The following is a 17,594-nucleotide window of genomic DNA, read 5'->3' on the forward strand; positions in this document are numbered from 1 at the left end:
AGTTTTGACCTGGCATTGGCCACTGTTGGAAGACAGGATACTGGGCTAGATGGACCATTGGTCTGACCCAGTATGGCCGTTCTTATATTCTAGGGCTTTGTGGCTTTGGACATGTGCTAATAACATCATGCATCCGGGATGATGTTGTTATAGTGCCTAGGAGCCCTTGTCATGGGCCCCATTATGCAGGGGGCCCATTATGCAGGGCATTTGAGGAGGGATTTCAAGGAGGATGGTGAAGCTGCTTTGTTGATATTTACAGGGAGCGCCTCTGTCCCGTTCTGGAGCAGAGTCCAGGTCTGTGAGGGGTTGTGGCACTGCCTGCCCCACAACCGTGGGTACCTAACAATGCTTTACTGTTGTAGCTCCCAACCTGGGCCATGCACAAACAGCCTACCAGCATGCAGGTCTCATCCTGAATGTCTGTGTATAGTTGCAGACCAGGTCCAGCAGCCAGCCAGCAACACACCAGTCACATGACGGCTTGCGCAAGCCTTGGTTACTATTTGCAGGATGACCCCAACATACTCCCAGTCCCAAATTTTCCCAAAATTGTGTGTTCTTCACTGTCCATTCCTCTTCTGGACAGTTCAGATATTAAAGGTTTCTTGCTCCTGTAAAGAGTCAATATTCAACAGTTTGCTACTTTAACTGGAGTAACCAAACAGTTTAGCTTAAACACAGCACTGGATTGCCTTAGATTAAAAAAAATAAAACAGTTTAACACAAGAAGATAGGATTTTAAGTGAATTCAAGTATGAGATAAAGTTAGAAATGGTTACCAGCAAATCAAAGTGAAAACACGCATCTAAAAATCTAAAATTTAATCTAGCAAGTTTTGGTTCAAGGCTTTGATTAAGATGACCTTTCTCACCCCCAGAAGCCCAAAGGTGCTGGTGCCTTTCTCTTCTTAGAGATAGAGATACCTCTGGGTTCTCTGCCCCTCTCGCTTATTGTCCAGTCAAACTTTGAAGTAAATTCTTCTGAAGCTTCTCTCTCAAAGCAAAAGTCAAGTGGTAAAGGAGGCGTCATGCTCTTTCTTCCCACCTGTGTTTGGTGAGATGCAAATTTTGCTTTGTTTCCTGCCATTTCCTCATCCTACTGTCTCATGGACCCTGTTTACTACTCATATGTAAATTGGGATGAATACACATTTCTTTGTTTAGGATAGACCTGTTTAACAACTTCTGCCTGGGCAAAAGTGTCCCTAGCATCTGTTTTGCCAGAAGCTGGGAGTGGGTGACTGGGGAAGATAGTTCACTTGATGATTACCTGTTCTGTTCGTTCCCTCTGAAACACCTGGCATTGGCCACAGTCGGAAGACAGGATACTGGGCTAGATGGACCATTGGTCTGACCCACTATGGCCGTTTTTATGTTCTAGGGCTTTGTGGTTTTGGACGTGTGCTAATAACATCATATAGGGGGATTTCATAACTTTACATATAATGTTGCTACATACATTTCACCATGGTATTATTGACCAGCAAGTTATTAGTTTTCAAATGATACCTCACAAGGCATATTTTATACAAAGATTATTACAACATTGTGCAGGGTGTGAATACAGGTGTGCTTGTGATCACAGCCTCCCAAGCATGAGGGGCAACATGGGAGAAAGCACAAAGATGCTTATATGAAAATTTAACAGTTGGCAATGGAGGCTGGCATCTTGGGCCAGTCGGAGGTGGGAGTTGACATCTCAACAATGATCCTTAATAGCCACATCTCAGCAGTACATTTTAGTCCTCAAGCTCACCATAATTTGTTCATAGTAAATCTAGAACCTTGCTGCTTAAAATATTTATACAGAGTGGTTTATTTTAAACAACAGTGTCTGCTTATACCTTTATTATTTCAGAAATGAGAGGCAGGATGTCTTACTGGCAGATGTATAGCAATATAGTATGTGATGAAGGGACTTACTTGGGGGCTAGTAGATTTGCAAACCACAGATGCTACATTATTTACATATGACTTCTGCAGCACTAAAGTAACATTATATAACATAAGTACAACACAAACATATAGCTTGATTCTTCAGTACTTTAGTGAAAAGTCCTTAAGTTATTTGTCCTGTTGACTTTAGTCATATTAGAGGTATGAATAAGTTGTTTGCAGTTAGTGTAGCTGTGTTGTTCCCAGGATATGTGAGATACAACGTGGGTGAGCTAATAATTTTTTTTTGGACCAACTTCTGATGAAGAAAGCAAGATTTCAAGCTTCATAGATCTCTTCATCTCTGGAAAAGGTAATCAGAGTTGAAAAATGTGCACAACAAAAACTTACTGAAGAGGACAAAAGTTGGTGTTGGTGCTGGAGAGCGGGTGACAGCATGTGGCCCAGGACCCCTGCTGCTGCTGCTGGCGGGTGTTGGCGGGGCTGGCAGGCTCCCTACCCAGCTCCGTGTGGGTCCCCAGAAGTGGCAATATGTCCCTCCCTCAGCTTCTAGACAGAGGTGCAGCCAGGGGCTCCGTGCGCTGCTCCTGCCCCAAGCCCTGGCTCCGCAGCTCCCATTGGCTGGGAATCGCGGCCAATGGGAGTTGCAGGGGCGGTGTCTATGGGCAGAGGCAGTGCGCAGAGCTGCCTGGCCACGCCTCTGCCTAGGAGCTGAGGGAGGGACATGTTGCTGCTTCCGGGGAACCCCCTGAAGTAAGTGCTGCCCAGAGCCCTCACCCTGTCCCGTGCCTCTACCCCAGCCCCGAGCCCCCTCCCACACCCAAACTCCCCTGCTGCTGGTGAGGGAGGGTGCAGTGGCTCGAGAATGCGCCTGCAGCAGTCGATGCGGCTGGTCCAGGGGCTGCCCGAGCTGCTCAGTTGGCCTCCGGGTCAGCCACATCGGCCGCTGTAGAAGTCACGGAGGTCCTGGAAAGTCACGGAATCTGTGATGTCCGTGACAGACTCGCAGCCTTATTTATGAAATAGAAACAAAGGTAGGCAACATCATCTATCCTTTATATTAATTTAAGAAATAATGATACACTGCTTTTTTGATATTATCACTGACCTAACACTGTAACTCCAGTGATAAGTATACAGTTATGACACAGTAATTGTAATATCTCAAAATCTTTTGATCTGTTCCATGTCATCTTTAATCTCAGAGTCACTCTATATTACTTAGTAGGATAAAATGTAATTGTGAGCTTTTACTGTTCATTTAATAACTGATATTACTGTATCACCAAAATGAAAGCATGAATATGGGCTGATTAGTCTCTCCATTTTACTTTGCTGTAGAATACAAGAACAAATTAAATTAAATGGCAAAAAACACAAGGAAACTTTTGTTTATATAATGCTATATAGTCAACATGTGAAAATTTTTGCTATTGGAAGTCCTCAAGACAAAGGGGTTAGTTCTCATTTACACTGAGGCCCCTTTACAGCATTCTGGTAGTGTAAAGGGGCCATAAAGTGGGAGTGAATGTAATTTACCAGATTCGTAGAAATGAGCCTTAGAGTAAATAAGAATCAGGGCCAAATACTGTAGGTGGAGTTTTAAGGGCTGTGAATTTTTGAAACATTAATAAAAAAATGTAGTTATGTGAGTTAAAACTGTGTGATTGTCATATTTTACAAATGTATATTATTAAAGTTTTTCTACTATTTCAACTAATAACCAAAATTTATTTAATATTAGATTTATCCTGAAATGCCAGAAGTTAAAGGTGTTTTTATTTTTATTTTTTTTAAACTTTAGACAATTGATTTAGAAGGTTTCAGACTGTTCATGAAGACCTTTCTGGAAGCCGAGCTGCCCGATGATTTCAGTGAACATCTCTTTACATCATTCAGCAACAAAATCTCCCATTGTATCCCCTTAGTAAAAAGCAAGCCCCAACTCCTACCAGGAGGTAAGTAATCAAAATAATACCGATTTAACGAAGACTGATCTATTTTAAAGAAAAATATCTACATGGGAAATTGAAAGTACAGCAGTAACATTTGTTTCTAAGAGCCATACAAGTATAGAGTTCTAGGCAGTGTATAGAACTTGTGCTTTTATCCTGGACTCATGTTGTGATCAGGTGTTTGCAGAATTGGGGGAAGTATTCCATTAAACCTCTTTTTCAATGCTGTGCTGTGCTGTGAAGGAGGAATGAAATTAAATAATTGCACTTTATTAATCCACAGTCACCATCCAGCCGAGGGACCAAGTGGACTAACTTTGCCAAATTAAACCTATTCAATTTCTAATCTTACGTGGCACTGCTGCCTATTTTCCGTGCTACTTAAACACCACTTAGGAAATCACTGTTCCTGTAGCAGGTTCCCACAACTCCTGCTTGATGCTTTGAAGCTTCCTTGCAATTACTCCCTCTTCTGTAATTGACTAGTTGTGCTGCTGCTCCTACCCATCCTTTGCATTGGATATTTAAAATAGCTATAGTTACTGTTTATCTGCCACATTTCCTCAAGCAACATAAGGCCCTTGTCCTCATTGAGTAGTTTGAAGTTTTTCTGCCAGTTTGCAGAATTTTATTAAATATGATTGAGTTCTCAGAGAGGATAGAGCATCTCAAAAATATATAAAAACAAAAAAGTATAATAAATAAAACAAAACACCAAACATCCACTCCCACCCCCAATAAAAACAGAGTTGTACTAAACTTTGCAAGAAAAATTAGGTTGAGTGTAAAAATAAGCCTGAGATATTTCAGTGCACATGGTGATTACTTTAAGAACTTATAACTGCTTGGAGAAAAGAAATAAGTGCCCCAATCCTGAAACTACTTATTCACATTCTTATTGAAATCAATAGGATTACTCATGGGAGTTAAGTTACATGTGTGTAAGAGTATGCAAGGTTGGGGCCTGTTTATATAATTTTAATCATTAGCATGATGCTGTCTTAAGTGCCTTTTAGTCTCATCATTGATACTTATCAGAATGCTTGTGTAAGCAGTTTTCTACTGTGTAATTAGCCTTTTGCTCCTGCCTGATTTTTACAGTGGTGTTATAATCCAAGGTTTCTAACATCACAAATTCCCCAGTGTGGAAGCAATTGAGATTCAATGGCTGGAAGGAGTATATGGCATTAGTGAGACCATTACTGGAATGCTGTGTCCAGTTCCGGTGTCCATATTTTAAAATGGACGATGACAAATTGGAAAAGGTTCAGGAAGGAGCTACAAGAATGATATGAGGTCTTTACAATCTGCCTTACAGAGATTAAAGAAGCTCAAACTTTTGTTTATCCAATGGAAGATAAAGAGGTGACTTGGTCATGGTCTATAAATATCTCTAGGGGAAAAGACTTTTTGATAGAGGACTTTGTAATCTCGCAAAGACATAATAAAGCCAGTGGTTGGAAGCTGAAGCTAGATAAATTTAGACTAGAAATAATGTGAGGGTAATTAACCATTGGAACTCCTTACCTAGGGATGTGGTGGAATCTTTATCACTTTGGAGTCTTTAATTTGGGATTGGATGTCTTTATAAAGGATACTCTCTAGCTCATCCAGAAATTTTGGACTTGGTGCTTGAGCCAGTTGGTGAAATTTTAGGTGTGGTGCTCTGAAGGATGTCCGACTAGATGATCATAATGGTCCCTTCTGGCACTGAAATCTATAAAATGTGGTGATTCTTTGGGTGTCAGGAAAAGAGGACAGGACACCTTTAAGGCTTCCTACTGCTCTTGGATTACAAGGGAGTGGGAAAGGGGGATAGACTTACCTGACTGGAGACAAGGGGGGAACAGGAAGTGGCTGGACTAGGGAGAGGCACTGACCCATCCCCACGTTGGGAAAGGGGATGGTATTTATACCCCTGCATTCTGCAACTCTCTCAATCACTGACCAGAATCACCCTTTCCTCACCCAGGGATCAGAGTAGAACCAGATTTTATGATCCTCCCTGTGCTTGTGCTAGTTGCCTTTTTGGGGAGGACAGAGAAGGAGTTTTTACCTGACCACCAGATTGACTGAACCAGAGTGGGTTTTTTTTGTCTTTCCCACAATAGGTCGGTGACCTAGTGAGTTAGGTAAGGAGGTGAGGTCAAGATGTTGCAACTTAGTAGGTAACAGGTGTGGCAGGTGCCCAGTGCAGGTAGTCATTACAGAGGGGTTACAGTTCCCTGATAAATAGGAGTTGGAAGTGAATTTCGGGGGAGGCACCCCCTAAGAAAGCCTAAAAAAGGTGGGTTGGGGCTCCTAATCCCTCATACAAGGGCAGGGTGGTTGGGTCCCAGAAACGGGCTGGCTGGGTCCAGGTTGTGAAGCAGGAGAGCTGACAGCTACTTCCCAAATAGATAGAAACAATTAAGGAAATGATGACCTGCATTGTACAATGTATTGCCACATATTCCCAAGTATGTTAAATGAATACAGTTGCAACCTAATTAGACCACATCCATTGCCTCTGGTCTTTCTTCCTGTGTGGTTGGGACAATGCCGGTTTCTAGCATCAGGGAATGAATCAGAAAACAAACATGCTGATTACCAAGGAAACAACTTCCACTTACCCACAGTTATCTTGGTAAGCAGCAGCAATTATTGAGTTTTGAAAGGAATTTTTATATCTTGCCTACAGAGATTGACTTGTTTTTTGTTAAATCTACCTATTTGGTAGTTCCTATAGTGGGTAATATACTTTGTTCACTACTGTACATACACTGACTAAAATATTTTTCACCTTTTTTTTAATCTCCAGTGGTTGTTTTTGCCTCTTTGCTTTATGATCTCTGGCTTTAAAGATATAATTGCTTAGTTAATAGCCATTCATGTCTATTACTCTGTACATACATGTTACTATTCTATTGTCCTAGGTTGTACAGAATATTTTTATACTACCATCACCAGCTTATTTTAAACACAGTATTTTATACATATACTTTCATAGGCATTGAATACGCTGAGATACCTTCCCTTATTGCTATCTTTTTATAAAGCTCCACCAGTAGCAGCGCTAGTGTAGACAAGTAGCTGAAAACAGTTAGTATTTTAATCACCTTGTCAACTAGACCTGCTCAACATGCCAAGCAATAGGGAGCATGATCTAGTGGATTGTGCAAAAGAGTAAGAATGCCTTTATTCTAATCTCAGCTCCGACACTGACTTGGACCATAATTTTCAGTCATTGTGAGCTGCTGATGAACATCCGTCTAAAATCAGGTCATTGGTCTCCCAAGCAGGGCACCCAGAAATTGAAACACCCAAATTTAATGGACGTTTTTTAAAAAATTGACTTTAACAACCTAGGTTTTTCAAGTTGTAAAATTGAGATAATACGTACCTTGAAAGGGTAGGGTGTGAGAATTAAAAATATGTAGCATAATTTGAAAATAAGACCTATAATAGAGGCACTGTGGTCCAGCGACAGGGCATCACATCTAGGTTCTATTCCCAACTCTGCCACTGGCATTCTATGTAGTCTTGTGAAGTGAAGTGACTTGCCCTTCTCTCTACTGCTATTTCCCCTCCTTCCCTTCGTCTTGTCTACTTAAATTGTAAGCTCTTTGATGATGGGTTTTTTTCTAATTGTGTTTATACAGTGCATAGTACAATAGGACCCTAATCTTGATTGGGGCCTCTAGTTGCTGCTGTATTACAAGTAAATAAGAATAATTATTAAACAATTTAAAATTATATTTTTTTCAATTTCAAAATACGCTTTCAGGCTATTATTATTTATACAATTATTTTGTGTTTATTTACCAAGTTTTCTAAAGCTTTAGAGGCATAATTCTTTACATGCTGATTTTTGCCTTATACTTTACAATGATAATTGTGCATAATATGACAGTGCTCACTGTTTTACTACTATGCTTTTCTAAATCTGTCCTTTATAAATGATTTTCTTTAATAGTCATTTTGGATGCTATACATATTCAGCTGAATAGGGTTTCTTCTGCTGCCCTGTTAGTTTCTATTGCCAATAATGTGTCTGAAGCACAGTTTCATTGCTTTTTCTATTAAGCTTATTTTTTTGTTGATGTTTTCACAGTGGCTAGTGTGAGCTGCAAATACATCTTTGGTAGTAGCCACTAAAAATCAACAGTTACCAAATAGTTATCACCATGTGGTATCATAGATACTACAGAGATGGCCCGTGCCTGCCGATGGTGGTGGTGGGGGGGGGGGCAGAATGAGGGCAGCCAGCTTCAGCAGTGTTACTGAGCATGCTCAGTCCCCGTGAGCATGCTCAGTCCAAGCCAAGCAGTAAGCCAACCCTCTGGGTGAGAGGGGCACATAGCCCCACATGTATTGCCTCTCCCAACCTTGTTCCTGTTCAGTCTTAGCAATTTAGTAGGGGCTGACTTTTTAATAGGCATCATCTGTGTATTCATTTGCTTGTTTTCTTTTGTTTTGTTGGGAGGGAGGGGAGTTGCATATCTTTAGATAGCGACATTTGTTCATTTCACAATAATTTATTTAAAAATATTTTTAATCACATTTGGTGTTGTCTATGGTTATGTATCTCAAACCACTACACGCTGTGCTTAAAGTGGTCTGTGAAAGGTGGTGGTGGTGGAGTATTTATCATAATCTAGGATTAGCAGGTTTGGTAAAACAGTGTTTGAGGTGAGCCCCTTAGCAACTCAGCTCTATTTATGTATATATTTATTTTTTCTTGAGTCTGTTATCCCATGAAACATGCATCTTCCCAGTTTAAGCACTGAATGAATGAATAAATGGAAAGGATATAGACCTTTTTAGGTCAATTTTAGATTTGACTAACTTCTGCCTTGGAATGGTGCATATGGAATTTCCTTTACTTTGCAACACTCCCTCCCTCCTCTCCCCCGTTAAAACACACAGCCTCTTTTAAAACAGTGTTATCTGATGTAAGAAGAAATGAATTTCAGTATTATTTCTGCCAGTGTATCCTTAGCTTGTTTTTATTGTATGTGTGTGGTTTTTATTGTAACAGTACTATATAAAATATTTCCCCCTTTACTCTACCATTCAGGTCTTTAGCATCATGAGACCATTTTCTCTCAATAAAATCCTTATTATCCACTCATTATGAGACAATTTCATTCTCACTCTATTGAGTTAAGTTTTTTGGATTCAATATGATGCCAAGGGGACTGTTATACTGTTCAAACTCACAGTGAAGTCAATGATATTATGCCTAATACAAATGCTGTGGTGAAAAAAACATTCAGTTAGATAATTCCATTGACCTCAATTAGATTTATGGGTAATTTGGGACTGCAATTAAACTACATAATCTCTGACTGATATATATGATTTTACATAGCAACAGCATTTATAATAGGTAACATGCAACGTGAAATAACTTGATGGTTGTAAATTTTAATGTAAAAAGCTGCAAAAGGCACAAGTCCACACAAAGGACTTGAATAATTTTATGTTATGCTATCCAGACGTTTTGTAACTAGTGTAGGACAGGGATTTGCAAAAGTAGAGAAAATATTTCAAATGCATTTGAAACTCATCTGGAAACTGAGCAGACTTGTAGGAGCTAGAGGGGAGGATAATGGACAAATGTTGCCAGAGACAGTTGTGTGATGAGTTGCTCTCTACAAGTGCCCCCATCACATCTGTTTATAAATTGTATTCTCCCTTAGCGGCCTGAAGAGAAACTGGTCCTTATGTCAGGCAAGCTGCTGCCCTGAAAATGAGCATTGGCTCTTCTCAACTTACTGAGAAATGCCTTTGCTTTCATATACCTTTGACTTGACAATGGGCTAAATTCTACTTTGCAATACAGATGCCATGTTCCCTCTGATTTCAGTGGGAGTGAGGGATATGTGTCTGTGTGCAGAATAGGATCCAGTATTTTAGTTCCTTTTAGTTCTCTGGACAGAATACAAGGTTATATTTTACCTTTCATGCTTCAAAATTCATCCCCATGTAACACATGATAGTGTTAAATAGCTGTTTGCACAATATATTTGGGTTTTTTTGCCATGTTATTTAGGTAGTTTCTTTTAAATATAACTAAGTAAACTTTTCAATTAGTTCTCCAAGGAATGGCAGAGTACTTTCAACCAAGAAAAGAATGGACTTCACTTGCTGAAAAATATGTTGTTGTTCCTTACTAGATAAGATTTAACATCTTTTTGATGAATATTTTATGGCAATTTAATTTTATAGGCATTTATTAGCACTTAAGCCTTTTAATCTTATCAGTTTAGGTCCCTGTCCTGCAACTAGCTCTGCATGGGAGAAACACCTGCATCTCTGCAGGGCCCAGATTCACTTCACTCTTAAGAACAGATTCAATTGCAAGAACAAGGCCTTAATTACCATGTATATATTATAGTTTTTTGATCTTTGCTCTTTGGTTTCTTTCTTTTTTCTTTTGAACTTGGCCATCTGCTATGTGAAATTATTTTGTTGTTCATTAAATGCCAACATTTTCAGGTGTTGGTATAAAACGCAACTAGCAAGACTTTCCTTACCCCATAGATGTTAGATTTTAGATGATGTTTGGATTCTAGAAGGCAGATACCGAGAGACTCAGAGGAAGGAGTTACTTTAGAGTTAATTTTAAAACATGTTTTTTAGTCTAATGATTTCCATTTGTTATATTTGCAGACTTGTCATAAGGAAAAGACCCTGGCACTATTGGGAAGTACTGGTTTTCCCATATAGAATAACTTAAAGTAATTCAGAGGTAAATCCATATTTAGTGCTGAGGCGCTCCTGGCATTTATATTTGGGCGCACACTGCCTTCTAAACACCCTTTTATTTATTTTAGTTGTCTTAATCTTTCTTACTATCTGCATAAAAAATGTGCTGGATGTAAACTTGATTTAAATTAATTGCTTCTGCATGCCCAAATTCTATTTGCTGAAAGACAAATCCTTCTCACCTTACTCACTCCAATAATCCCATTGAAATAAGCATGGAATACAATTTGTGAGATGAACATAGAAGATTCTGTTTCCATTGGCTACAGTAATTGTTTTAGCCAAAAAAATGTGTGTGAGAGAAATTATGTACGCAGCTTATCAGTGAAGAACCTGTTCTGAATGAATTGCACAAAGTGTTTAAGAACAGTTAATCCTTTTGTTAAGATTCTCCTTTAACATTGCCAAGGTCAGTGAGAGACATAATAAACCCCCTTAATCAGAAACTTTAACGATTCCTCTCTGTGTTGTCATTTCCTCCTGTTGTTTGCATCTTAACTTAGGGCTTGATCCTGCAAGTACTCACACATCCCTGGGAATAGTCCAACTAACTTCCAAATTGAAGCATGAGGATTGACAGTGCTGAAATTTGTATCTTACAAATGTATCAGCACTAGTTTGACTCATAAGTATTTCAATTATTATTATTAAAACTGGGATATTTATTTTCATAATATCTAGTGGCAGGGATTTTGACAGTTTAATTATTTGTTGCTCTGACACATGTATGACTCTGCCACTGGCAAGGGTACAAATTTAGGTGGCATGAAAGAGCATTATATGGCAACAAGCATCTTTGAATAGGGAGCAGCTTGTGAAGCTACATAATTTAGGAGGCCCATGGAGCTTCTACAGGGCCGCTGGAATGGAGGCAAATTTGGGCTGGATTGTGACAGCACGGGGGGAGGAGGGGGGGGGGGGAAACAGTAACATCTCCACTAAGTGAAATAAGGGTATTCAACAAAAACTACTGCACAGTCGAATGAAAACAGATCACCCTAAATGGAAAGAAACTCAGTGAGTCCCAGAATTCCTTTCTTTGTTTCCTGTTGCAGGGAAATGTTTTGTTTTTTACCTGTGTATTTTATTGTTTTAGTCCTCTTTTGCGAGACCTGTAACACTATCTTAATTCTGCTTTTTGGGGTAAATGTGAAATAGAACTGTAGATGTTTCAACTGTCAATTGATCTATTTATCTAAATATTAATTAAACCCCATTATGTCTTTAAGGACTATAATTATATGCAAGAATCCTGGTTTTGATTCTCTATTTATGTAGTTGATAAAGATAACAAAGCATATGTATTATTTCCAGGTTTGAGAATTAATAAAGGTAACACTACATCACGACCTGCTGCTCCTGCCAATTTACATGTACCAGATGTAATCCAGTTGAAAGACATTGTTTGCTATTTGTCTCTGCTTGAAAGAGGAAGACCTGAAGACAAACTAGAATGTATGTATATATTTTTTTGTATCTGAGGAAAAAGCTGCTAAATCGGAGGGAATTAAAACAAAATAACAAAAGCCCCTAATAATTTGCTACTACATATACCTGACTATAATGCTAGTAACAACAGCCATTGGTTTATTTTCAGCTTTGCAAACCTGAGCTGTACGCAGTCTTGAGGAAATTCTGAAATGGAAATTTCTGGCTCTAAATTTAAGACTTAATGAAGTGTGGTTTTATCTTAAAAAGTGACACTATAAAAATGTCATAGCAGAGTTCTGCATTCTTGTGTTTAGCTGATTTCTTTATCAAGTTTGCTCAGTAAGTTACAAGATGTATTTTTCCAACTTCCAGCCTCAATAATTGACCCTGGGCTCTGACTAACTGGGTTCTTTCCATCTTGCACATCATCACTAGTAGTATAGGCTTTGCAGTCCAAATTATCCCCTTAGATATACCTTCACCCTGCACGGCCCCATTATCTCCATCAGTCATACCTTTGAAAATCCATGTAAGGCTAAGGAGGATGCCTAGGGATGCATAAGTGTGAGTGTAGACAATGGGGCTTCCAGATGTAGTTGAGATGTTAATATGGCTGGTATATCCTATGTTGCTAGTGGTTATCCGCAAGATGGAAAGAACCCAGTTGTGTGTCCAGGTGAGTCTGTAGGGCTAGCAGTTAGAAAATATGTCTTTACTTACAAACAAAGGCCTCAGTTCAGAAAAGTAATTAAATATGTGCTTTAAGTTAAGCACATGCCTAAGTACCTTTCCTGAACAGAAATGCTTTCCTCAACCAGGACCTGAAAAGTTTGATATGGAAATCAATGAAACACAAAGAATATAGAACCCCACGGTGTCATTCTTACAGTCAGTTCTTGGGTTAGACTAACACACAGGCTACATCTGCACTTGGAGCTGGGGGGGTGATTTCCAGCTCGAGTAGACATACTCGCATTAGCTCTCATTGAGTTAGCGCTCTAAAAATAGTAAGGTAGCTGGGGTAACCTGGGCATCGTCTAGCTGCCCTTAATATGTACCCGTGGGGTTCAGGCAGGTTTTTGCTTGTGGCTAGTCCATGCCATCATTCTCCTCTGCCTGTGCTACCGTGGCTACACTACTCATTTTAGTGCGCTAGCTCAATGAGAGCTGGAGCAAGTATGTCTACTCAAGCTGGGAATCACACCCCCAGCTCCAAGTGTAGACTAAGGTCCTTGCTGTCCTTACTGAGGCAAAAGCCGTATTGATTTGTCGGAGGTTTGTCTCCGTAAGAAATGCAGGGTCAGGCCCTGATAGTGTACTATAGGTAATTATTCAGTATCACTGCTGTAAAAATACAGACGCTAGGCTCTATCTGCTGGAAATTTATATTCATTGCAAGTTTTAATGACCATGTCTTTTATAAACCTCCAAGTTTTCTAGTCTATAGCTAGTTTATAACTACAGCATCCAAGGTCCTAGTCCTGATTAACGTAGGGTTAGTGGGAATTTTTCCTGAGTAATGACTGTCCCAAATTTGCCAATATCATAGCACTGATATCTTATAAATGCTACAATATTCCAAGGTTTATGATGTATTGAATGCTTCTCTGCAACTCAAAACAAAATCTGTGGATTATGTGTTGATCCCATGAATAGAAAAATCTAAATTCCTAGGTCTTAATTCAGCAGACAATACATTGAGCCCATCCAAGTGGCAGACTGTGTAGGCCATTCCAGAATCCTAAAGCCCAGATCATTACTTTCAGATCCACATACAGAATGGGGGAAAGCTGCCTCCGCTGATCCCAGGGATCTGCATTGTGGGAGAGGGCAGTGACTGGGGTGCTAACCAAGACCCCGGGCAAGGATGCACATCTCCCCTATGGTCCTGCAGAGGTTCTCCATAAAAGATGTTGCAATCTGGGGCTGTATTATCTTCTGTATGCAGTCTCCTTTCCAGAAGTTGCATTGCCAGAGAAGTCCCTGGTATTAAGAGTCCAATGGAGCCCTGCTGCCAGGGAAAAGGGATTTGTCAGGGTACAGAGTTGCTGCAGAGGCACAAGACCCCTGCCCAGATGGTGGTGTCCTCTCACCAGTCCCCTGGTATCTACCAGCTTTCAGAATGGGCCCGTTGGCCTATTCTGAGGTAAATCCTACCCTGACTGGACAATGTGGAGAATTGTCTGTGAGGGGGCTTTTGTGGAAATTTCATACCCTGGGGCCCTCTGCTATAGAATACAGTCCAATAATTTCAATCACAGCCCTTGCACTATAAAATTGTTCTTAATACTGAAGAGAGTTGATTGTGATAATTTATTTGGGATGGAGATAAATGTGTAATCATAATGATCATCAATTGACGCATCACGCAGAATATAATCACTTGCTATAATGCTATAAGAAATGCTTTGATAAAACAGTCTCCAAGTGCAAGAGCACAGAGTATTAAAAGCAGGTGCATATGCATTTTATATTAAAAGTTATTTGGAGAGTTATCCTCATACTCATTACAATATTTACATAAAACAGCTCAAAAATCTATTCTAATGTAGACGTTTGTGCTTCCTTGAAATGCTGTTTTTTGATTATCAAGATTTTGTTTGCTGTTCTATTTTTCTTCTACTACAAAGACTGGTGCATAAGGAAACCTGATTGAGAAATTTGTGGTAATTAGTAGCATTTGAAAATGAAAGTGTACCTAATTCAACCTTTTTTAATTTACAAAACAAAAATCTGTAAATAAGTAGTTTACGTATGCTTTGGATGGCCTTTGAAAATTAAAATTAATTCCATGAGATAAGCATATAAGGCTAACACTGAGATTATGTATTTTTGGTTATCTTCAACAGAGGAAAAAATTGTCCATATAGTCATAGTATATTTCACCATGTAAATTACTAAATGAGGTCCTGATCCTGCAAACATTTAAGTACTCGAGTAGCTTTGTATGTGAGTAGTCTTGTTTGTAGAATCAGGAACCAAGTACTTACTAAAGTGAATTTTTTTTAGTTAAATAACGCAATGGGAGAATTCAATATAAAATAGTAGCAGAAAAAAAGAAAAATTAAGGGGTGGATTGATCTAACTGTGCCCATAAAGAAGTCAATGGTTCTCCCATTGTCTTCAGTGTCATCAGAATTAGATCAAAACTGGATGCTTTTGAAAATCCGATCCAAGACACACAAACGAGGGGAGAAGTTATGCTTTCAGATAAAATTTGAAATACGATGGAGACCCATTGAGGCAGAGAGATAAAAGTATGATATAACGATTAATAAATGTTTTTACTAATTGGTTAATCATTTGTTGTAGATTGTTATCAAGTCCAACAGGTCAATAGGTTGCTTATAACCATGGCTTACAACTATTTATAACACCTTCTACTGATGTCCCTAAAGCCATCTTTAATGCTATTAATCATATCTGTCATATGCTTAAAACACCTATTAATCATTTATTAACCCTTTATAAACTATTTATAAATGGAATTTTAATATAAAGTGTTATCCAAAATTGTGTGGCGGATCAGAGAGGAATATAATACTGACTAAAGAATTGAAGCTTTACAGATTCATATTGAATATGTTTGTGTTAATCAGTTTAATTCATCCCTGTGCAGAGGATACTTAAATACTAATTTGAGGACCTAAGTGGGATTTAAATCATGCATGGGCCTGATTTAATCTACATTATTTAAAATTGCTAACATTATAATACATACCAAAATCGCAATAGCTATTTATAGATGTTTGTATATCAATAGTTATCTTTGTCTTGTACAGAGATACATATTTTCATGATTTATTGCATTTTACTCTAGCACCATGTGTTCAACTTCGGTGTTGTATAAAACTCCCCAGCTGATGGCACTGCTAGAGACTGCAGGACTTAGTATGAAATCCATTCTGGGAAGGGAAGGGGGATGGTGAAACAGTTTTCTTAACTTGAACTGAGAACTTTTAAGAAGATCTATTTTTCTTTAATTTAAACATTATCTGATGAGTCTCTCAGTTTGGGAGATTCTGAAAGGTGTCATAAGTAAATCAGTTCCCTCAAATGTAATACAAGTGGCTGCTCAAGGGGTGAGACAATAAAGACAGACACTTTTATGAATAGGCACTGTACCTTTTAAGAGGTTTATGGTATACAATGTCTTTACACTCACTATTCCATTAGTTACAGAGAAGAATATGTGAGATGCTGCCTTTAAGATACTTACACTCACAAGGGGCCAAACAGTGTGCATTAAGTACGACCTATGGGGCAGAATGGAATTGCCCTCGAGCACCAATTCAGGAAAGCACTTTTGTGCATGCTTAAGTTCATTCTGTTTTCTGTAGCAGAACTAGCTTATGTGCATACTTAAAATTAAGCATGTAATCAAGTGCTGAATAGAAATGAGCTCTTGAATTGGGCCCAGATATGTAAGCAAAATTTCAGACAATGAGACTAGTGAGATGCTTTAAAGCTATGTTTACACTGCACTTTCATTGGTAAAACTTTAGTCGGTCAGACGTGTGAAAAAAACCACACCCAGACCAACAAAAGTTTTCCTGACGAAAAGCACCGGTGTGGACAGTACTTTGTCGGTGGGAGACATAGTGATTGCTGCTTGTTGGGGGTGGTTTTATTTTGTCAGTGGGAGAGAGCTCTCCTGCCGACGAAGAGCGGCTACACTGTATACCTTAGAGCGACACTGCTGTCGCGGCACAGCTTTGCCGCTGTAAGGTGTACAATTTAGACCTAGCCTAAGAGAGCATTACAATTGACTTCAAAAGGAGCAGAATTGTGCCCAATTGCTCTATTTTATATATAGGGCCCTACTAAATTCATCATCCATTTTTGTAAATTTCACTGTCATAGCATTGTAAAAATCTTGAATTTCATGGTTTCAGATATTTAAATCTTAAATTTCACGGTGTTTTAACAACCATGAATATGTATTTTTAAAACAGCAAAATATAAACATGTAAAGTCCTTAAGACTCAGCATTTCTCAAACTGGGGGCCCCCACCAAAAAAGGGGTTGCAAAGCTATTGTATGTGGGGGAGAGCTGCGGCTGCTGGCCAGGTGCCCAGCTCTGAAGGCTGCAGCCCCACCAGAAGCAGCCCAGAGGCTGCTTGGTATGCTGGCAGCAGTATTGCCACCCTTATTTCTGCACTGTTGCTGGTGGCAGCGCTGCCTTCAGAGCTGGGCGTCTGGCCAGCAGCCGCCACTCTCCAGACACCCAGCTCTGCAGGATAGGGTAAAAGTACACAAAAGACCAAATTTCATGGGGGAGACCAGATTTCACAGTCCGTGAATTTGGTAGAGCCCTAATTATATACCAATATTGTGAACTCAGTGAAACCAGGGAATATTTTACTTTGCAGGTATGGAAAGTATATTTACTGTTGCATTCAGCTGACCTGAAAACTAATTTCAATAATTTCCAATGGTGCAATTAGCTAATGAGTAAGCATTTGTAGAGCCGCTATCATCATAGTGGACTAAAAGCACAGTGAGAGTGCAAGAGGAGGCCAGCAAATTTTCTAACTGGGATCCTGTTTTCTATAGA

The 17,594-nt window shown here is 39.2% G+C and overlaps 1 protein-coding gene across 4 annotated transcripts in view; it reads left to right on the forward strand.

The window, feature by feature from the left end:
* Window positions 1–17,594, forward strand: part of DGKB (diacylglycerol kinase beta) — a 449,520-nt gene that overhangs the window by 74,276 nt on the left and 357,650 nt on the right. For all 4 annotated transcript variants that reach the window (XM_065397765.1, XM_065397766.1, XM_065397767.1 and 1 more), the window contains 2 exons: window positions 3,703–3,856; window positions 11,921–12,061. In XM_065397765.1, the coding sequence (XP_065253837.1) occupies window positions 3,703–3,856; window positions 11,921–12,061 (295 nt within the window). The remainder of the gene's footprint in view (window positions 1–3,702; window positions 3,857–11,920; window positions 12,062–17,594) is intronic.

The sequence above is a fragment of the Emys orbicularis genome, chromosome 2 (assembly GCF_028017835.1).
Source record: "Emys orbicularis isolate rEmyOrb1 chromosome 2, rEmyOrb1.hap1, whole genome shotgun sequence".
NCBI lineage: Eukaryota > Metazoa > Chordata > Testudines > Emydidae > Emys > Emys orbicularis.